The sequence below is a fragment of the Miscanthus floridulus genome, chromosome 4 (assembly GCF_019320115.1).
Source record: "Miscanthus floridulus cultivar M001 chromosome 4, ASM1932011v1, whole genome shotgun sequence".
NCBI lineage: Eukaryota > Viridiplantae > Streptophyta > Magnoliopsida > Poales > Poaceae > Miscanthus > Miscanthus floridulus.
The window spans coordinates 90,340,374-90,363,368 of NC_089583.1; the positions used below are offsets into that span (position 1 = coordinate 90,340,374).

Consider the following 22,995-nt stretch of genomic DNA (forward strand, 5'->3'; position numbering starts at 1 on the left):
GCCAAGTGACATGACATATATATATCAATATAGAGAGCACACATGTCACATAAGTCTCACCATCACATGTATATAATACAATGCATGAAAGTAAACATGAATGCATGAAGTATCACACATAAAAGACCAAAAGAAATAAATTGAGACCATCTCACATGCTCCCCCTAGATCTAACATACTCGCTCCCTCTCCCCCTTTGGCGTCAAGCACCAAAACCTAAGGGTCGAACAGTGGGACAGGAGCAGATGAGTCAGGTGCTGAGGTGCGGTGAGAGACCTAGAACTGAGCTACATCATCCTCTGACCCTAAACTCTGAGGAGTCTGACCCTCTATAGCTAGAAGTGAAGGTGAAGCGATCGGGGTCTGCTCAGTAACTAGCATGGCCTATGACTCTAGAGATGTCACTATAGGAAGTGGAGCCACATCTGCCTCTGTCACTGTCGCTGAAGCCTCAAGTGTAGGAGTGACTGTTTGAGGTGGCTCGGACGATGCAACAAGCGACAAAATCATCTTGGTAGTACCGGTAATAGGAGCAGCTATGGTAGAGATAGGAACTCGGAACACTGGAGGTGTAGGCTGCCCTGTAAGCTCACTAAAAGTAGCGCTGAGACTCCTAGAGACTGGGGTGTCCATCACTAATGCCGAAGAACACTAGGTCAGAGTGAAGCCCATAACAATAGGACCAAAGTGAGGACCCTGAGCTGTCCTTGGTGAAGCAAACCATTGAGACACCTGCTCTATAGGTGAGGCAAACTAAGGAGCTAGATGTCTCTGACTTAGAAGCCCACTAGGTTGTATAGCTAGAGTCACTAGAGTGGTGGTGGCAGGCTGACCTATCTAAGGTGTAGACTATTGAGGAGCAACCCCAATAGCAGTGAATACATGCTGCTTGACACCGAGTAACTGTTGTTGAATCATAAGCAGTAGCTACTGCATGGCTTGCTGCTGTCGCTGAAACTCATCCTATTGTGCCTGAACCTGACCAAGTGCAGCTACGGTCTTCTGTGCCTGGTGTGCCTGGTCCTGTCTCATTTGCTCAAGTATAGCTAGAAGTGCTCGGTCAGTCTATGATGGCTGTGGTGGAGCTAAGCTGAAGCCACTGGCCTCTCTATCATGTGGTTGATGAGCCATCTATGGAATCAGCTGATAGGCATCATCTGAGCTATCACTCAGGTCACTCTCGACCTCATCCTCCTACTGTGCATCAAGCTACTCCTTCTCTATCGCTGCAATGCCCCTAATGATCTCATCCTGCTGAGCTGCTGTCTCTAGTACCTCTAGGCAATGGCTCAGCTAGCAAGGTGTCCTCACATGGCTATGACGTAGCATCTGGCTCACGTCATACTATGGAAACTTAGTGGTAGCACCTATCCACTTTGCCATTGTCTTTGGAGACTTGTGTGTAACTATCTTTCAGAGTAGGAAAGTGATCCAATGAGCATAAGACAACTGACGATGACCTCTGAAGCCCTCTGATAGTGTGTCCTCCATCTCTAAAAGCATCACATCCCAAATATCAAAGACAGTCTGAGACATCAGGTGATACACTAGCCACAGCTGAATACGAGTCAGGCCCTCACGGTAGCCCATCCTTAGGAGCAGAGTCCTCCTCATAATCTCTACTATAATGGACCAATCAAAATTATACTAGGTCTCCCCAGAAAAATATTCCTCGCTGAGAGCCTCAAACCATTGTACACCCACAAAAATGCACACAATGAATCGTATTTATTAAAATCAAGGGTTAAAAACACCCACACCCAATCCAATGACCGATGTTGGAAGTGTGATGCCAGGCTTCTCACCCCATGCGCCCTCCACCCACGCACATGGCTTCAAACACTCCACACGCACACACCGTCGCTTTGCAGAAAGAAAAAAAGCGACTTCCACCATCGCCTCTTGCTTCCCGACGTGGCTAGGTTTCCCGACCACCGCCGTGCCTGATCTGAACCCTGATCGCACGAGGTGGACGCGACGCATGTCGCTTCATCTCCAACCTCTGAGCAAGTTGCAGGCGCCGCCCAAGGACCCCGTGGTCCCCGTCATCACCTCGACCACCAACGACACAGCTCAGCGTGGCCACAGCCAGCCGTCCGCACTCCCCCCGTGTCCCTGCCACCATGCGTAGGCACCGCCATCGGTGGTGGCGAACGCTCAGGCTCAGGAGGCCATGGGTCATGGCGGCGGCGTGGGTTTCAATCTGGAGATGGTACTGCAACCCTAACTACCAAGATCACCGCCGACGCTGCTGCTATTGGTCGATAGTACAAGAGGCTGCGGCCTCTCCCCCACTCCCGCAGCAAGCCCAGAAATCCACTGCACCTCACAATCCCCAACACCGCGCCACCGCCGATCCCAATAGGATCAAGGCCCTCGTGTCCGATCCGCCGCCATGCTGGCCAAGGCGCAAACCACATGAGACTCCTCCAGCTGACTGCTCCACCATAAGCACCTCAGGGCCTGCCCGATCCCTGTGTCGCCGCACCGCCGGCCGCCAATCCACGACCGCCGTAGTCCCCCCTGACGCTGATGTGGGCAGTTTAGTGCGCCGAGCACGGGCTGCGGGTCAAGCACATGGCCGTGCCGCTGTGGGACACCGAGGAGGAGGACCTGCCTGACCGCCTGGAGCCCTAGCGACACCATGAGGGAGTGCATCTCGATTCACATCGGCCAGGCCGGTATCTAGGTCGAAAACGCATGCTGGGAGCTCTACTACCTCGAGCATAGTATTCAGGTAACGATCCGTCCAATTCCTCTTCCTTTCTCAAGCTGTTGAGGTAGATCTATAATTGGTATGGGAATTTCATCGTTGATGTGCTGGATTTGGTGGGATTCAATCGGTGGAGGAAATGACATTTCAAGTAGTTAGATCTGTACGAATCTGGCTGTTTGTGATGCTAGCTGCTCACATCCACATTTGCTAGGTCTGATCTATAGATCTGGTGAAATGGTTTCTGATCGAGGTTGGATTGTTTTTAACCTGAATTTTGATGCAAATTTGATTAGGGATTAGCCAAAAGCGTATATAGTTTTCCATGATCCAGTGAATTTAGTAGCTATCTAGCGTAATTGTTGATTTTTGCCTATACGTGTGTTAGATCAGAGTGCCCTGAAATCTTTTAAATGCACTGTCACTTTTGATCTGTAAATTTACATAGGCCAAGTTCGTATTGCCAGTTTATAACTTTATATGTAAGCCTTGATGTACAGATACAGAGTATAGTATGTTTAGTGTTAATTTGATGTACATTACATCTATTCATATTTTTATTAGATCTGAAAAAACCGAATACACATCAGGCTTAGGCACCTTAACCCAATTCCCTTTTGTTGTTTGAATCCGTTAGAAATGGGATAGAAACTGACATGTTGTTACGGAATTAGGTTCAGCGTGGTAGTAACAGCATAGCAGTACCAATTTGATTTGTAGGTGTGAAATTTGACCAAACCAATTGGTAGTGCGATGAAACTGAATGTTTGTGACACAAACCACTTGGTGTATGCTGCTGGTCTGCTGCCTGCTTGACAATTTGCCTTTACCCACGTAGCGTCTCTATTTAATAAATTGGTTAGCACAGGACTGTTCACTTGTAATTGTTCTCTCCCTTTTGCATCTTTTGTATATTTATTTAATCATCGTTTATTTCAAATTTACTGTAGTGCTTCCATCATTATTGCTTATCTCTTGAGATCAGACAGAAATCTCTTGAAGGTCTGAACTCGTTTTTCCTAGAAAGAGAACATGTATCTTTTCATCTACACTATAATCAGCTGTGCAATTAGGGAGAGGGGAAATTGTGTCAGAGTAATGTTGAAGGCGCATCAGTATATAAGTATCATAAGTTCAGAGGTTACAGGGAGACGTTATTACTTCGGTAGCAATGAACACGGAAATCCAAAGAATGAAATAAGTTTTGTTATTTATGTTTGCTAGCTATAATAAAGGAAGACCTTATGGTACACGTACTTACTAATCAACTCTCGTTTTGTGCAGACTGTGTTAACCCAAAACCTTTCTTGAACAACCTGACAGGGAAACCTGTAGTTGTCAAACTCAAGTAGGGTATGGAGTACATAGGTAATTTATCTCCTGTTTTTTATTCAGTTTGAATAGGAACATTTTGTTTTCTAGATATTGCACCTGCTCTTAATCAAACTAAGAAACTTTTATTATACATTCCCAGGTTATAAACCTTGTGTGGACTCCTATATGAATCTCCAGGTACTAATTGGCAGTTTGGCTGTCGTACTATTAGAGTGGTCGTCTATTAGATACTTTAAATGAATAGCTAATCATCTATTGGGTACTGAATGACATACAAAATCCATTGCTGCCTTCTACTGCGTGCAGCTTGCCAACACCGAGGAGTACATTGATGGACAATTCTCTGGAAACCTGGGAGAGGTTCTAGCTTATGTCAGGTAGTGTTGTTTTGTAATAAATTTAGATATCAAACTAGAAAAAATTTGTTTGTTACAGAACATCCCATTTGGCGGTAAGAATTTGGACTTGATATTAATCTTTGTGGATAATATTATACTGTGGATTGTGGTTTGGAATTCCTAAACTGAGTAGCCACTACTTTTTTATTCATTTTTGCTACCTTGATCAATGTATTTGTGTTTTCCTGCTAGCAAAATTTAGTCACTTTTGTTTGTTAAAATTAGTTGAAATCAGTTAAGAAACAAATAATCTCATCTCAGATTAAGTGGAACCACATGTTAAGTCAAATCTATTCGTACATTTTTCACATTTCCAAACTTAACATATCCTCCATCCGTTCTAAATTATAAGTCGCTTTGACTTTTTTTGTTCATCCATTTTGCTATGTATCAAGACATATTATTATATCTAGATACATAGCAAAATGAATGTACTAAAAAAAGTCAAACGACTTGTAATTTGGAACAAAGGGAGTACAAATTAAGATATACTCTAAGTTTACAACATTTGATTTAGGACAACATCAAATTGTGAGTTATTCGAAGATTGGAAGGAGTATGCCTTTTAGTTATTTGATTTGTCAAGGTTATGTGATGCCGTAGCATTAGCACGGGTATTATACTAGTAGCATCAAGGAGCCGAGCTGTAGGTGTAAGGTCACGTGGTGTCCTGCTCGACCCCTCGCTAAACAACTCTGTGAAGCATGGTCTGACTAGATCTGTAGGTGGCACAAGTCCACCGTGAGGACATCTCGGAGGCTCTGTCTGTCTATAGCATACCTCGTGAAGGCGAATAGGTGACTCTAGAATCCTTAGTATTTCTCTGACCCTCGAGCTCTAGAGCCTGTAGTCACGGCCTCTGAAAGCAAAATGAATAAACCTATGCCTCGGATCAATCCATAGAGAGGAGTAGAACTCATGAACCCATGATGGAACATAGCGACCAGTCCATCCAAGAAGATTTGTCAAGCCTAGCAGATAAGAAAGGTGAGGACATATCTGCTCACCTATAGCTACCATAAGAGACTCCATGGAGAAGACCTGCTGAGATCTGAAAGCAACACCGCTATTGAGATATGTAATATAGAAGTCCTCCTACAATACAGTGTAGAAGTGCTCTGAGGCATGCTCATCTTGTCTCGGTGGAAACCAATCCTCAAATTGTATGAACCATAGCTGTTGCACCTGTCTGGCTGTGGCTGCCCTCAAGTTAAGGTGTACCATGGAAGGCGGACCCTGTGGTCTGGGAGGTGGACGAGTACCCCGCCTTTATGTCTGAGGCCTCGGTGACACCTAAGTGCATGTGCAACTAGAGCATCGAAGTTGTGGCTGTGCTGCCTGCTCTGCCTCCTCAACCTGCTCTCTCTGTTGGGTGTCCTCTGTCTGCTCTGCCAGCTATGTCTGCTGCTCAGTCACCCCTAAGTCTGACTCTCGTCTAGACGAGAGACCTCTGGAGCATCCTCTAAAGAGACACGCTATCCTCCAAGCATGAAAGTCGCGGGTGGACTACCAAGACTAGTCTCAATCCTCTCGACAGTAGCCCTCTAGGCTGGTGACAACTGATCGCCTAGGCGAATGCCACCCCCAGATCCACCTCTCTCTATACACTCTACGGCGGCTACCACTATCAAATCAACCACAAGAGCACCGACTATATTCATCTAGAGGGGAGAAACCCTAAGAAGCAAGCAGTAGATGAGAAATTGAAATTGATAGCTTGCTACCTGATGAAATCCGACGATCTGGCAACCGACAAGCAAATGAGAGGGTCATGAGGCACAACTCGGGATCGGCAAGGATACGCCTAGGGTTAGGGTTTGGCGACACGAAGCAGTACGGCGGCTGAGGTAACACGGCGCTAAGAAATCATCGGCGCGGGCGAGACACGTGTGGTGGCTCGGTGATGCGACGTAGGAAGCACAGGTGCACAAGATGCGTGAGCTGTGCGATAGTGGGGATGTGGTGGTGCGATGCAGGCGAGGGCATGGACATGGCAAGGTAGGTGCAGGCATGGGTACGGGCACGGCGAGGCAGGCGCGGGCATGTGCACGGCGAGGCAGGTGCGGGCGCGGGCACGACGATGGAGGCGTAGGCGTGGGCGTGGCGGTGGAGGCACAGGCATGGGCGCGGAGATGGAGAGGCCACGCGCACATCACTAAGGCGACGTCTCTACACACATCACACCAAGGAAGCCAATTGTTGATAACGATTACAAAGTGAGTCCAATAGACACAGAAGCCGGATCCTTTGTAGTAATGAGTTACGACCATGCTAAGGTTGTACAAATAGGTGACCATGTTCTTATAGCCAAACAACTACGTCCTAATTTCACAGATGGCTTTATATTAGATGAGGTAAACTGATTTCAGATCCTTTTTGTCCATAATAACATGCAAACACCTACTATGTACTAATAACTCCACCCTTTGCAGGTCATAAATGCCTATGTTGATTTCAACAACATGGAGACTGAAGAGGCCTCATTCATAACAACTTTCCAAGCCTAGAAGTTTGCTACAAATAATCTGGGTGACCAACGTCTGACATTTAAGAAGTTAATTGTCGATAAATGTGTTCGAAGGCATTTGGCATGTAATACTGATTTTGTTTGGACACTTTTACTTGACATTTGCATTCAGGATAAATTTTGTATTTATTTTTTAAAGTTTTGTCAATTAGGACGGTTTACTATATTTCTGGTAATATATATTGCAATTATTGTTTTCAGGTTTTTGTGCCTATGCATATTAACAACCACTGAGCTCTCCTGGTGCTAAATTTTATAAAGAAAGAGGTACAGCTACTTAACTCCTTAGCCTCAACCTGAGATGAAAACCAAGAGAAGGCATTGGTAAGTACAACGTAACACGTACCACCTATTCAACTACAATTACAGTTCGATCAAATTTAACATCTATCTCACCATCCACTAGGTGGAAAGCATACATGAATGCATTGATTCTTCGGGCAACGATGGCTTGGTTAACTTGCGCGTCTGGAAAAGAATTCCTTATCAGAACATACTGCAACAAAAAGATGGGTACTCATTTTTCCCTTTTCTATATTAATGTTCTACTTCAATTACTAATTCTTATGTTCACTGCAGTCATTCATGTGGGGCGTTCATAATATTTTATATGCTAGCATGGGATGGAGAAGAAATGGCCAGTTATTTCACAAACGTGAGTCTTATAATCCTTGTTAATTCCAAATATCTATAGACTCATTCAATAATTGTTATATGACAGTGCACTATTTTCACTTGTATAGACACAAATGCAAGAATTTAAACGGAGAATATGCACGAGGTTGCTCCTTTCTGATCGCAATATGAGACGGCAACAATCATACCAAAATCCTATCATGGTTTGAACTTTTAATTCATATTAAAATGATCTAGTTGCAACAACTTATACCAAACTGTACAAAATATGTTAGGTCTAACATTTTTCTTGATGATTCTTAGGAGGAAGAGTACTATGCGAACAATCCGGATGAACAACGCCAGCACAAACATGCTGAAATGCAAGCGATGTTCAAATAATAGAGACTAAAACTCCAAACCCTAAGGCCAGTGTGACCGAACCGCCCAATTTATACAACATCAAGTACGACTGTCCCCGCTAACATGTTGATACGCGCATACTTTCACTTATATAAAATCGATAGTCCGCCAAGTGTCCCGTAAGACCTCAGTAAATCAACATCACAACCAAGATCGCGTGATTAAGCAAATACACATCACATACATAGAGTTACAGTGGAAATAATATTGCAAATTGGTTCACAAATAATAGTACAAGTTTGGGTTTCAAAACCGATTAGTGAAAACAACATAGCTTTCAAATGATTATATTAATATAAGTTACAAATATATTGCTAGCATAAGTGATATCCTCAGATAAAAGCATATAAATGAGAGATAACATAAAGTCACCGAGCCCACCGGCGGTTAGCCACCATCTTCAGTAGGCCAAAACCTCACCTGCAACATGGTGGGATAAACCCTGAGTACTCTAATATACTCAGCTAGACTTACCCATCATAAACCAGAAATAAAGTGACACCAAGGAGTATGCAAGGCTTTATAGATGGAGGTAGCTTGACAACATTTTGCATAAAAAGCGATTAACTCAATTATACAATTATACTTCGGTCATCAAGTTAATTATAGCTATTTATCTCTAGATTAGCAACTATTCGGTGCTAAACATGTGGTATATCATTTTAGAGCATACAATAGTAACCATAGCAGGTGTAGTAATTCCCTATTTATCCGAACCATCAACTTCCATAATACAATTACTACGATGTTGGTGCTAGCCAACTTTCTTACTATCCGGGAGAGACGGCGATTCGAATTGATTTCAACCAGCTGGGAATTTATTCCTAACACAAACCCAGGCATACCGCATGAATGCAGCCATAGGTCACATTTGGTATAACTTAGGTACACATTTCATGGGTTCGTATAGCACTGCACAATCAGGGACTGATGGTAGCCAGGTCGCTCAAGCCATGCCTGCCCACGGTCCCGGACCAGGTCGCTTAGGTCATGCTTGCCCATGGTCTATTGATCCGCTCCCCGCAGAGGGCACATAACAGAACAAGGCCTGGCCTGAGTTGAGCTACTCGGCTTCGCGGTCGGAACGAGTTATCCGGCTAGCTAAGTGATAGGCATGCGTTTAATCTTATCAAAAGGGCCAACAATGGTATGGTCCTTAATCGGCATAGGCAGAATCACATGAGTCAACCTACCATAGACTCCACCCGGCCTCAATTTACATTACCCCATGGTTCTTTTCCACGATAGAAAATATAGCCAACCGTGCTTCGGTATCCACCTATATCTCGCAGGTGACAGGAAATCACCTGACTTCTACTGGTCTAAGCATGGCTAAGCATATGTTTGATCCTGGACCTACATAGGATTAAAGGTGTATATATCGGGACAAGGTAGTTTCATGTATCAAGTGTTTCCAGACAACTCCTATAATCTAATGCATCAATCATAAAGGATTCAAGTATTATTTTATAAAACACTGGGAGACTTAGAATGCTCCGGGGCTTCCCTTTCAGAAAAGAGGTGGGACGGTGATTAGGGCACTCCAGGAGCTCTTCTGGAGTCTGCTCTTCTTCTAGAGCGGCGGCTTGAGGAATTTCCTACTGGTCCCCTTCCTCTTCTTCATTGAATTCTAGCAACGTTACCTCCTCTATCGATCCTATATGCATGAATATGACATAAGATATTGCGAATGCATAGATGTCGGCAAGTATAGTATGATAAAACATATTGAATGCATCCTTGTAAGTAATTTCAATAGCATGGTGTGAAAGTAATAATAAGTGCATCATATTTTACTGAGTAGGTGCATATCTCTTCTCTATTACTTAAGCAAACACTCATGCGACTCATTTACCGAACTATAAAACAGCAGCTACTTGTTTTAACCATAACTGGAGTTATATATATCGAAATCATATGAATATTGACATTATAGAAAGCTTAAGAAATTATCTACAACTTTCTTTTAATACTCTTACTATGATTCAATAGTTATATAGGGCAAACAAATCATTGAATCAAATCTGTCCAGCAAGTAAACCTTTCGGACAGCAAATTTGTAACAGCTACCACTCTTAAACCTTAAGGCCTATGACTATGAAAATTTAACATAAGGTAGAATAGTAATTTATCTACAACTTTGTTATTAACAAGTTTTACAGCAAAGATCGCTATCCACATGAAATCATCCAAGCAATCAAAACTATACATGCAACCATCTATTTCAATTACAAAGTAACAATTAAATAACTGCATACAACAAATGGATTCTAAACCTTACTATGAACATCAACAGTTACTATGCATCACAAGCATCATAGAAAACATTATGGTGAACCTCAATTTAATTACTTAAATGCCTTTATTAATTTAATTAAATAATTAGGGTAAATAATAAACATACATCAAAGCTGCACAATAAATTCTCATAAAATTATAGTAGACTCCTAGTGCTCACAATAGGCTACTGTGAAAATTTGATACCATTTGCATATGTATAACATCTTATGCAAAAATGATAAGCTAGCAAGGGTTAATTTAGTGAAAATAGTAAACCCTATAGAAAAGTTTTAAGAAACAGATTATATATTTTTTCTAGCTTTATATTAGTGCCATAAAACTGTACAAAAATTTTCATAGCAATATATTGCATATTTTTATCCCTACAAATTTCCTTAGAAAATGCCATTTATTAATAAATAAATAGAAATACCATATTTAAATCAAGTTTACAGCAAGCTTATTATTTTTCCTAGCTAGATCATGTCAATATAGAACCCACAAAATAGGAATCACAATTTTAGGAGTTTTCTAGCACAAGATATCTAATTTATAAAATTGTAAACATATAAAAAGCATTTATCTAAATGCATTTTAATCCTTAATAAAAACATCATAAATTGTACCTATCATATTTTTATAAAACACTACACTTCATGAGAAAGCTAACAAAATTGGAATCACTCAAATCGGACCTCTGTAGCTCTAGATATTGAATTTACAAGATCCTCACAAAATCTGGAAAAAGATTAAAACAAAAACGACCAAACCCTAACATATGCTATGCGTACACAGCCTACTGCACCCGAGGGTGCTGACGTCTGGGCCCCTGGGTCAACCTGACCCCACATGTCATAAGGATAGAAGCAGGGGTTGCGCTTTGACCGGCCGTAGCTCACCGGCGGCGAACTTTCCGGCGACGCGACCACCACTAACGGACTCCTCTCGTCGAGACGCATCTACCGGGATAGGTTAGCAATCGATTTTCGCAACTTCTACGCACACGGTGGCGGAGGGAGTGGCTCGGCGGTGTGGCTGTACGGTAAGCGGTAGTGAGCTCGTCGGTTCCGGTGAAATGACGGTGGCTCGGCCCTAATGGCCCACCATGGGAGCATCTAAGGCTCGAGTCAGACACAGAGCGTTGGAGAGGAAGAGCGGTTAGAGCACAGTGAAGTATGGCCGTGTACGAGCTCACACATGGCGGATGCGGCGGAGCTGCGGACTCGCTCGGCTTACCTACTGTCGAGGGAAGGTGCCGCTAGGTCGTGAAATCAGCGAGGCCATGGTGGTGCTGTTGGTGGGGGAGAAAGATGGAGGCACTGCTGTGGCGATGGATTTCACGGCGGCGGCGCTGCTCTGTTCAGCAGCCGTTCAAGGCGGAGAAAGAAGAACAGGCAAGGAGAAGCAAGCAAGTGAATGGAGAGGAAGACAGCAGGCGCGGCGCTCAGTTATTCACTGCGACCCGCCGCGGCGTGTGGGGGCAGCGCCGGTGCATTGCTTCCACGTGGCGCGCGCAACCTGAGCCGATCGGCCACTCCGTCCGATTCAAAAAACTGAAGGAACTGCTAATACTATGAAAATGCGCCTGCAACCCAAACTTTCTCCCTCCATCACTCCTAATATGTGGCTCATAAGCGAAATCTTTCTTAACCAAACTTGTATCCCTATATACTATCTACAAATTATCTTAAGAAAACAAAGTCCAAATCACAACGGTTAGTGAGTAAAATCATCACCAAGTTGAGGCTGTCGAACTGTCAGTGTATAAGACTTAGAAAAAATTTCTTAAGTGCTGAAAACAGTGCAAAGCTGATTTTTCTAAGCCAATTTCAAGCATGTTAGGAGCTGAACTAGCCTATGACCCAAAAATAGAAGTTGTTCCTCTAATGAAATACTACAACTTTTCTTTAGTGACCACATCTATGCAAAGTCTCTATCATATAGTTCAAACTAGGTCAAACCTACTACATTCAAATGATGACTAACACTTGAACTATGACTTAGTGACCAAATTAGCCTTAATCATGAATATCAAAGCTATTCATAATGACATTCTAAACATGTTTAAGCTATTCATAAGGTCACACAAACATTTCATACATTGGTTACATATTTCACTTTCTAGGTCAACATGCATAGCATCACTTAGAAGCTTAATTAGACAAAGTGATCTTCATGAATAATGTTCCATTAGTCATCCTAAGTGTAGCTAAGATGTTTTAGTGACTAACATCAACCATTTACATATATTCACTCATGATCATAAGCATATACCAAGGGAACATGAAATAACAAGCATGTTTCATATGTTTCAGTCATATGTTTCAAATGCAAAAGCTTATATATGAATGCTTGATGCTCATGCTCATGCAATGCAAGTCAAATTATGCAAGCCTAACACCTAGGGTGTTACAGCCCCTCCCCCTTATAAAAATCTTATCGCAAGATTTGAAAGACCTACCATTATTTGAAAAGTTCCCACGTGGCATCTTGTTCACTGTGATTATTCCACACCACCTTATAGAACTTAATGGCCTTACTCTATGCTACTCTTTCCATCTCTTCCAACACTCGGATTGGTTTCTCCACATAGGTCAAATCTGATTGAAGCTTAATGTTGGTGGGTGCAATAGCTTCCTCAGGCACACAAAGACATCTCTTCATTATAATCATTGTCGAGGTCAGAGATAAGGTCATCCTCATTCTCTAGCTCCACTTCATCCTCATCCCAGCTGTCATCTTCTACTAACATTTTTGGATCTTTGTCTTCCTCATCAAGGATCAGATGCAGTTGGTTGTTTAGATAATGCACCTCATGTTGAAGATCCATCACTACACGCTGGGCCTATACAAGCTGCTGGCACAAGTCCCTCTAGGTATATTTCATTCCAGCGATAGAGGGTGGTTCATAATACCCTTCAACATGTAAGACTCTCCAAAGCAAAGTAGGAGTCCCAAACATCATCAGGAAATTCTCACTTCCAGTCGATGCTGCCATCAGTACCAACAACATGTGTAACTCTCACAAGACAAGGTCATAATGGATAAGAGTTACATAACCGAGTAAGAAATTTATAAGGGGAGGAACAATGTAGTATTGATTAATTATTATCATGATGCATGCACGTTCCGTACATCCTCACAAATTTTGGACAAATTATTTCTAACGACATACACGGTGGCAAACATACATTCTCTCATATATAGCGTTACTAGTTGAGCTACACGTTTTGTTGTTAGTGTACCTGCATAAGAGTTTCATTTCATCCCAAACCCCACAATTATATATGTAGAATGTAAATCTAAATACTTCCATATATGTATACCCATACATCTACTTCTGTATCAAAGCTACTCGATGACAGTTTATACCCACAATTAAATACGCACCATACACACATGCAAGCATGCATACATAGTCGTACCAAAGCTAGCTCTCCCCGACCGCATGCTCACATCTTGTGGTCATGCCACTCATCAACTTACCTTCTTACCTTGGCATAGAGGCATTCGATCCATACATTATCATTCAAGTGAATGGCATCCATACAGTAGCACACTGTATGGACGACGAAAATGAAAACCCCCAAGTTAGTACTTAAATAGCCACCTAAGAGTCCTTAATTTGGGCATAAGGAAAGTGATCACTGGCACATTTTAGATTTCAACTCTAGGTTTTAAATACCTATTTATATAGCTTTTAGTTGCTAGAAAAGCGTTTTAGAAAACAAAAACCTTTGTTTTAAATACACATGTGACAATTAACGTTGAATCTTGCTCTGATGCCAGCTGTGATAGAACCGCCCAATTTATACAACATCAAGTACGGCTGTCCCCGCTAACACGTTGACAAGCACATACTTTCACTTATATAAACCCGGTAGTCTACCAAGTGTCTCGAAAGACCTCGGTAAATCAACATCATAACCAAGATCATGTGATTAAGCAAATACACATCACATACACAGAGTTGCAGCGGAAATAATATTGCAAATTGGTTCACAAATAATAGTACAAGTTTGAGTTTCAAAACCGATTAGTGAAAACAACATAGCTTTCAAATGATTATATTAATATAAGTTATAAATATATTGCTAGCATAAGTGACATCCTTAGATAAAAGCATATAGATGAGAGATAACATAGAGTCACCGAGCCCACCGGCGGTTAGCCACCATCTTCAGTAGGCCAAAACCTCACCTGCAACATGGTGGGATAAACTCTGAGTACTCGAATATACTCAGCTAGACTTACCCGTCATAAACTAGAAATAAAGTGACACTAAGGAGTATGCAAGGCTTTATAGGTGGAGGTAGCTTGACAATATTTTGCATAAAAAGCGATTAACTCAATTATACAATTATACTTCAGTCATCAAGTTAATTATAGCTATTCATCTCTAGATTAGCAACTATCATGTGCTAAACATGTGGTATATCATTTTAGAGCATACAATAGTAACCATAGCAGGTGTAGTAATTCCCTATTTATCCGAACCATCAACTTCCATAATACAATTACTACGATATTGGTGCTAGCCAAGTTTCTCACTATCCGGGAGAGATGGTGATTCGAATCAATTTCAACTAGCTGGGAATTTATTCCTAACACAAACCTAGGCATACCGCATGAAGGCAGCCCTAGGTCACCTTTGGTATAACTCAGGTATACATTTCGCGGGTTCATATAGCGCTGCACAAATAGGGACTGATGATAGCCAGGTCGCTCAAGCCATGCCTGCCCACGGTCCTAGACCAAGTCGCTCAGGTCATGCTTGCCCATGGTCTATTGATCCACTCCTCGTAGAGGGCACACAACAGAACAAGGCCTGACCTGAGTTGAGCTACTTGGCTTCACGGTTGGAACGAGTTATCCGGCCAGCTAAGTGATAGGCATGCGTTCAATCTTGTCAAAAGGGCCAATAACGGTACGGTCCTTAATCGGCATAGATGAAATCACATGAGTCAACTTACCATAGACTCCACCTGGCCTCGATTTACATTACCCTATGGTTCTTTTCCACGATAGAAAATATAGCCAACCATGCTTCGGTATCCACCTATATCTCATAGGTGATAGGAAATCACCCGACTTCTATCGGTCTAAGCATGGCTAAGCATATGTTCGATCCTGGACCTACACAGGGTTAAAGGTGTATATATCTAGACAAGGTAGTTCCATGCATCAAGTGTTTCCAGACAACTCCTATAACCTAATGCATCAATCATAAAGGATTCAAGTATTATTTTGTAAAACACTGGGAGACTTAGAATGCTCTAGGACTTGCCTTTCAGAAAAGAAGTGGGACGATGATTAGGGCACTCCGGGAGCTCTTCTAGAGTCTACTCCTCTTCTTCTAGAGCGGTGGCTTGAGGAATCTCCTACTGGTCCCCTTCCTCTTCTTCGTTGAATTCTAGCAACGTTACCTCGTCTGTCGATCCTATATGCATGAATATAACATAAGATATTGCGAATGCATAGATGTCGATAAGTATAGTATGATAAAACATGTTGAATGCATCCTTGTAAGTAATTTCAATAGCATGGTGTGAAAGTAATAACAAGTGCATCATATTTTACTGAGTAGGTGCATATCTCTTCTCTATTACTTAAGCAAACACTCATGTGACTCATTTACCAAACTACAAAACAGCAGCTACTTGTTTTAACCATAACTGGAGTTATATATATTGAAATCATATGAATGTTGACATTCTAGAAAGCTTAAGAAATTGTCTACAACTTTCTTTTAATACTCTTACTATGATTCAATAGTTATATAGGGCAAACAAATCATTGAATCAAATCTGTCCAGCAAGTAAACCTTTTGGATAGCAAATTTGTAACAGCTAACACTCTAAACCTTAAGGCCTATGACTATGAAAATTTAACACAAGGTATAATAGTAAGTTATCTACAACTTTGTTATTAACAAGTTTTACAGCAAAGATCATTATCCACATAAAATCATCCACACAATCAAAACTATACATGCAACCATCTATTTGAATTACAAAGTAACAATTAAATAACTGCATATAACAAATGGATTCTAAACCTTACTATGAACATCAACAGTTACTATGCATCACAAGCATCATAGAAAACATTATGGTGAACCTCAATTTAATTACTTAAATGCCTTTATTAATTTAATTAAATAATTAGGGTAAATAATAAACATACATCAAAGCAGCATAATAAATTCTCATAAAATTACAGTAGACTCCTAATGCTCACAATAGGCTACTGTGAAAATTTCATACCATTTGCACATGTATAACATCCTATGCAAAAATAATAAGCTAGCAAGGGTAAATTTAGTGAAAATAGTAAACCCTATAGAAAAGTGTCAAGAAACAGATTATATATTTTCCTAGCTTCATATTAGTGCCATAAGACTGTACAAAAATTTTCATAGCAATATATTACATATTTTTATCCCTACAAATTTCCTTAGAAAATGCCATTTATTAATAAATAAATAGAAAGACCTTATTTAAATCAAGTTTATAGCAAGCTTATTATTTTTTCTAGCTAGATCATGTCAATACAGAACCCACAAAATTGGAATCACAATTTTAGGAGTTTTCTAGCTCAAGATATCTAATTTACAAAATTGTAAACATACAAAAAGCATTTATCTAAATGCATTTTAATCCTTAATAAAAACATCATAAATTGTACATATCATATTTTTATAAAACACTACACTTCATGAGGAAGCTAACAAAATTGGAATCACTCAAATTGGACCTCTGTAGCTCTAGATATTGAATTTACAAGATCCTCACAAAATCTGGAAAAAGATTAAAACGAAAACGACCAAACCCTAACATATGCTACGCGTACACAGCCTACTGCACCCGAGGGGGCTGACGGCTGGGCCCCTGGGTCAACCTGACCCCACATGTCATAAGGATAGAAGCAGGGGCTGCGCTTTGACCAACCGTAGCTCGCCGATGGTGAACTTTCCGTCGACGCGACCAGCACTAACGGACTCCTCTCGTCGAGACGCATCTTCTGGGATAGGTTAGCAATCGATTTTCGCAACTTCTATGCACATGGCGGTGGAGGGAGTGGCTCGGCGGTGTGGCTGTATGGTCAGCGGCAGTGAGCTCATCGGTTCTGGCAAAATGACGGTGGCTCGGCCCTAATGGCCCACCGTGGGAGCATCTAAGGCTCGAGTCGAACACAGAGCGATGGAGAGGAAGAGCGGTTAGAGCTCAAGGAAGTATGGCCGTGTACGAGCTCGCACATGGTGGCAACAGTGGCGTTTGCGGTGGAGCTACAAACTCGCTCGGCTTACCTACTATCGAGGGAAGGTGCCGCTAGGTAGTGAAATCAGCGAGGCCGTGGTGGTGCTGTTGGTGGGGGGAGAAAGATGGAGGCGTTGCTGAGGCAATGGATTTCATGGTGGCGGCGCTGCTCTGTTCAGCAACCGTTCAAGGCGGAGAAAGAAGAACAGGCAAGGAGAAGCAAGTAAGTGAATGGAGAGGAAGACAGCAGGCGCGGCGTTCAGTTATTCACTGCGACCCATCGCGGTGTGTGGGGGCAGCGCCGGTGCATTGCTTCCACGCGGCGCACGCAAGCTGAGCCGGTCGACCACTCCGTCCGATTCAAAAAACTGAAGGAACTGCTAATACTATGAAAATGCGCCTGAAACCCAAACTTTCTCCCTCCGTCACTCCTAATATGTGGCTCATAAGCGAAATCTTTCTTAACCAAACTTGTATCCCTATATACTATCTACAAATTATCTTAAGAAAACAAAGTCCAAATCACAATGGTTAGTGAGTAAAATCATCACCAAGTTGAGGCTGTCGAACTGTCAGTGTATAAGACTTAGAAAAAATTTCTTAAGTGCTGAAAATAGTGCAAAGCTGATTTTTCTGAGCCAATTTCAAGCATGTTAGGAGCTGAACTAGCCTATGACCCAAAAATAGAAGTTGTTCCTCTAATGAAATACTACAACTTTTCTTTAGTGACCACATCCATGCAAAGTCTCTATCATATAGTTCAAACTAGGTCAAACCTACTACATTCAAATGATGACTAACACTTGAACTATGACTTAGTGACCAAATTAGCCTTAATCATGAATACCAAAGTTGTTCATAATGACATTCTAAACATGTTTAAGCTATTCATAAGGCCACACAAACATTTCATACATTGGTTACACATTTCACTTTCTAGGTCAACATGCATAGCATCCTAAGTTTAGCTAAGATGTTTTAGTGACTAACATCAACCATTTACATATATTCACTCATGATCATAAGCATATACCAAGGGAACATGAAATAACAAGCATGTTTCATATGTTTCAGTCATATGTTTCAAATGCAAAAGCTTATATATGAATGCTTAATGCTCATGCTCAAGCAATGCAAGTCAAATTATGCAAGCCTAACACCTAGGGTGTTACAGCCAGCATGAAAGAAGGGAAATGAATGAAAGGAGGGAAAGGAACGAAAGGAACTAGATCTGAAAAAGGAATAGGAGCTCAAAATAGGAAAAGAGGACGACCGCCAACAAAATTAGTTGTCAATACTCCTCCTACTATCGCAGATGAATTTAGTAGCGAATCTATCGCTAAACAAGTTCAAAGGGCCAAGCATCTAGGGAAACAGCAGACCAGCACTTTTAGGCCTTTTTTAGAACTAATATGCTATCTATTTAGTAAGCTATATTTGATCTTTAGTTTGTCCATATGGCTAGAACGATGTGTGTTCAGACATAAACGATGTGCTGAACTAAATTCATGTGTGTTCAGGCGCAAATACTTAGTCAAACATTTCCTTCAGCAATTCCTGTGTGAAACTACTAGCGAGTAAAGAGTTCAAACTTTCATTGTGTTTAGTTGTTTGATAATTTTTTTTCTCTCCAGTAGTTGTCTAATAAAATAACATGCTAGTTTGGATACCCTGAAGCTTCCCAAATCTGATGGACATGTGGACATGAAACAATTTGGATGTCACCTCTAACAAATAAAAAAGATAGCATTTTCTATGAATTTTACTGATATTATTAAGGAAAACAATCACCGAGACATTAACCAAACATGCACAATTAAAGAAGAAACTAATCATCTCATGTTTCTTTCTGAAAAAAAAACTAAACACGAAACGTGTCCCTCATACAAACATCCATATGATACATGTCTAACTGAAAGTATGGAATGTGTCCCTCATACAAGCATGCAATACTACTAACAGGGAAATAACAGCAGCTAGGCTTCATAGTAAAACTAGTCTTCTAAATAAAGTACTAAATTAGCAAATGCCATATAGTCTTCTACATCATCACTTTTTGCTTCAACTCCCGAGATAAGTGCTCCAGTTGATCCAAATTGGCGAACTTGTTATTTCTCTAGGTACTCTAAATATATAATATACAAGTTTCAGTCATTCCATAAATTATCATTTCTTTGGGTACTCTAAAGATATGCATCTGATGTCCCTTGAGAGAAGCTTCTTCTTGTTGACAAATGCACTCCATCCAGTGCTTAAAAGGTGCCTACGGGGCTGGCCCACATCACATTCAGATGCAGATTCATCATAAATCAAGGACCACACACATGACAACTGCACTCCATCCAGTGGTTCAAAGGAAATATTTTTCCCACACAGAAATCTGAAAATCCTTATGATTACAGCAACATGGAAGGTATTTGAAGTTGAAGGTAAGCACCCACCTGCAGACATCTTATATGCAAAGCCAACTAGAGTTTGCCTAAAGCCTTTGTATGTGCCAACATTAAACTCGTTTGCACAATGCTGCAGCTCAACTGAGGCTCATGCTACTGGCACTAGTTTAGGCTCATTGTCACATCATATGACCGAAACTTGCCATGCTATACTCACAAATCCAAAGGAGCATTCAGCCTCACTAAGTAGTGTGCCTAACATTTCCAAGCCAACTTAATGTGTCATTCTCAAACAAAAAGGAGCATTCAACCTCACTAAGTCATGCACCTAACATAACCATGCTAACTTATCATGCTATCAAAAAACAAAAGGCAACATTTAATCTTCTCAGTGAGATATATTTCAGCCATATCACCATCGTCATCCATCAACTGCTCTATCTCATCTCTAACCTTAAGTGAAAATATGGATTGGAATATTGAAAAAAAAGTTTTAAAAGGATCGCAGCAAGCAAAAGCAACATTATGACCATACTTTTACCTTCTGGACTCTTCTTGTCAATGCAACTAGCTTGCCAAATTATCAGCATCGGACTCGTTCCATGTTGATGGAAATAATTTTTACTATCAGCTCATCTTGTAATGGGTAAGCTTCAGCCTCTAATTCAATAGCCTGAAAAAAATAGTGCAATCACTTTATTTTTACTGATGATCCACCAAATCATCATCAGTAACATTGGACATAACTAAAAGTACACAAGCTGATAATGCAGTATGGGTAAGTTCACTATAAATATGGGTAAGTACCATTACTAATTTGGCTATTTGATAATCGACAAGGCTAATAATTACAAAACCAAACATGATAGCAGACTGACAGTGCTTATCAAACATATATAGTAGCCCAGTGAAACGGTTCAAAGTACTAAGTGGGCTCGACTCATCACAAGCTAACATCACTTCGAGATGACCAAGCCAATCAAGCTCATATCAATAAGAAATGGCAGGTTCAGATCAATAAGAAATTGCAGGTTTAATATAGTGATTGCTAGACAAAACTGACAAAACTCCTATATTTAGTGAACATTTGGCTCATGAAGTGAAATGCAGAACAAAATCAGCAATTCTATACAAATTCAACAATACAGGAATACTTAGAACGTGGAGAACTGGAGAACTAGGGAATCAGTGTATGTACCTAGATCGGGGAGAGGTTGTTGTTGATGAACTGGGCGACCGTCTCCTTCCTGGCCGCGAGCTTCTAGCAGACCTCACCGTCCTAGAGGCAGCTATGGATCTTGGCCTAGTTCTACGAGTCCTCGACCCTCCTCTACAGCCAGGTGGAGTAGTCCCTGAGGCGGTACTCCTTGTACCCCCTGCCGGAGATGACCCACCCGGCGCCGCGGTTGGTGTCGACGAAGGTGAAGACGGTGAAGGCGAAAAGGAGCAGGATGAGGAGGCACGAGGCGTGGCAGAGCGCCCCCGCGAGGCCCGCGAGGGAGAGAATGAGGAGGAGCACCCTCAACGCGATCACTGGCCGCTCCAGGAACCGCTCGTAGTCGGTGGTCGACGTGCGGTGGCTGAGCCAGGCCTGGACCCCTAGCGCGACGAACGGGGGCGTGGACGCCGCTGATCCTAGATCTCACCTCCTCCACCGTCTTCGTGGCGGCCGATTTGAGCGACCTTGGACCGTCGCGGACGTGCGCACCACGTCACCCGCACCCTCTCGATAGCTGGGACGGCCACCGCCGCCGGATCTACGCAGTGCCGCCATTCGCCGGGGACTGGTGAGAAGCTATCGTTTGCTCTTGCGGCCCTCACCCTCGCCCTTGTAGCCGGCACCGCCGCAGCCCTGCCTTGCCCTCGCCCTAGTAGCCGGCGCCGCCGCAGCACACACACTTGGTGAGAAGGAAGAAAGACAGACGAGAGAGTGGCTAAGGTTGAATTTGAGAAATAAACATGTGACAAACTATACTACTTCAATTCAATCATTCCTATACTACTGAAACATTATTTTACTATTATGAATTTACTATTCTATCCTTAATTACATAAAACAATTTCAAAAATAGAATTATTCCATCTTTTTTAAGGACTCATCCCACCAATTTTAGTATGCACTTGGTGCGCATGATCCCACTATGCCTCTCTAATTGGTTCCTTTTGGTTTCTCTGCCTTTTTAGCTGTCGGGTCGGCCCTCGTAAACCGTCCATTTTTCGACACCCATTATAAAAATTCTCTTAAACTAATATAGGCCCCGTTTGGCTTGCCCAGAAGCCGGCCTGTTCGGCTTTTTTTTCAGCCGGAACAATATTTTTCTCTCACAATAATTCAGCCAGAACAGCGTTTTTCAGCCAAGTTTCAGCAAGCCAAACGGGCCATAGTCACAGCATGGCCGATATATGGTGTGTAGAGTGGTATAGCTAACAGTCCTAAGAATCAGCAACTTTATTGTGCGAGTGAGACAGGTTCCACAATTAGTCAGCCTGTTCGCTTGCTCGTAAACGATCGTAAATTTCCAGCCGAGAACAGTGTTTTTCTCTCACACCAAATCAGCCAGCAGTAAATAATCCATGATATGATACGGCCTCCCGAACAGGCTGAGTAAGCTTGATGTGCTGATTGATGTTGGCGCGTTGATGGGGCCAACCAACAACTTTGGCAAGCCTGTGTACAGCATTGTGATGAATCCGAAAATGTTTTAGACAAAAAGGAAAGTATGTGATCTAGAAAATGTTTTACAAAAGGGTCAGGGAATAGAATAGTCTATGAAATGTTTGAACAATAGTTTTATAAAAAAAATAGAACTGACTTGAGAAAATAAATGAGAGGTTGATTTGATGTCGGTAAAAATTGCACACCCACGGGATAAGAGTGGGAAAATAAATGAGAGATAGATTTAAGTCAAGAAATTGGTTAGCAATAGCTACAAAAAGTGGGAAAATAAATGAGAGATAGATTTAAGTAGCAATAGCTACAAAAAGATAGTGTCCATTGATATACCGAGAACACATGGAGAGAAAATAATTACCCTAAAAATAAAAAATTCCA

At 41.7% G+C, this 22,995-nt stretch overlaps 1 protein-coding gene and 1 long non-coding RNA gene across 4 annotated transcripts; one reads left to right on the forward strand and one right to left on the reverse strand.

Annotated features, from left to right (window-relative positions):
* Positions 1-1,837: 1,837 nt before the first annotated feature.
* Positions 1,838-8,036, forward strand: LOC136552075 (uncharacterized). Of its 3 annotated transcripts, none has more exons than XR_010782743.1 (10): positions 1,838-2,737; positions 3,998-4,081; positions 4,188-4,225; positions 4,355-4,425; positions 6,879-7,038; positions 7,175-7,297; positions 7,380-7,486; positions 7,553-7,628; positions 7,717-7,812; positions 7,913-8,036. It is a non-coding gene; the product is annotated as an uncharacterized lncRNA (long non-coding RNA). The 3 variants fall into 3 exon arrangements; XR_010782744.1 differs by adding an exon at positions 3,664-3,715 and having other exon boundaries at positions 7,717-7,997; XR_010782742.1 differs by having other exon boundaries at positions 7,717-7,997.
* Positions 8,037-21,273: 13,237 nt separating this feature from the next.
* LOC136548797 (tetraspanin-8-like) lies at positions 21,274-21,717 on the reverse strand. The gene is made up of 2 exons (XM_066540190.1): positions 21,627-21,717; positions 21,274-21,542 (listed from the first exon to the last, which is right to left on the reverse strand). Exons 1-2 carry the CDS (start codon positions 21,715-21,717, stop codon positions 21,274-21,276), a joined length of 360 nt encoding a protein of 119 aa, XP_066396287.1.
* Between the last annotated feature and the right edge of the window lie 1,278 nt (positions 21,718-22,995).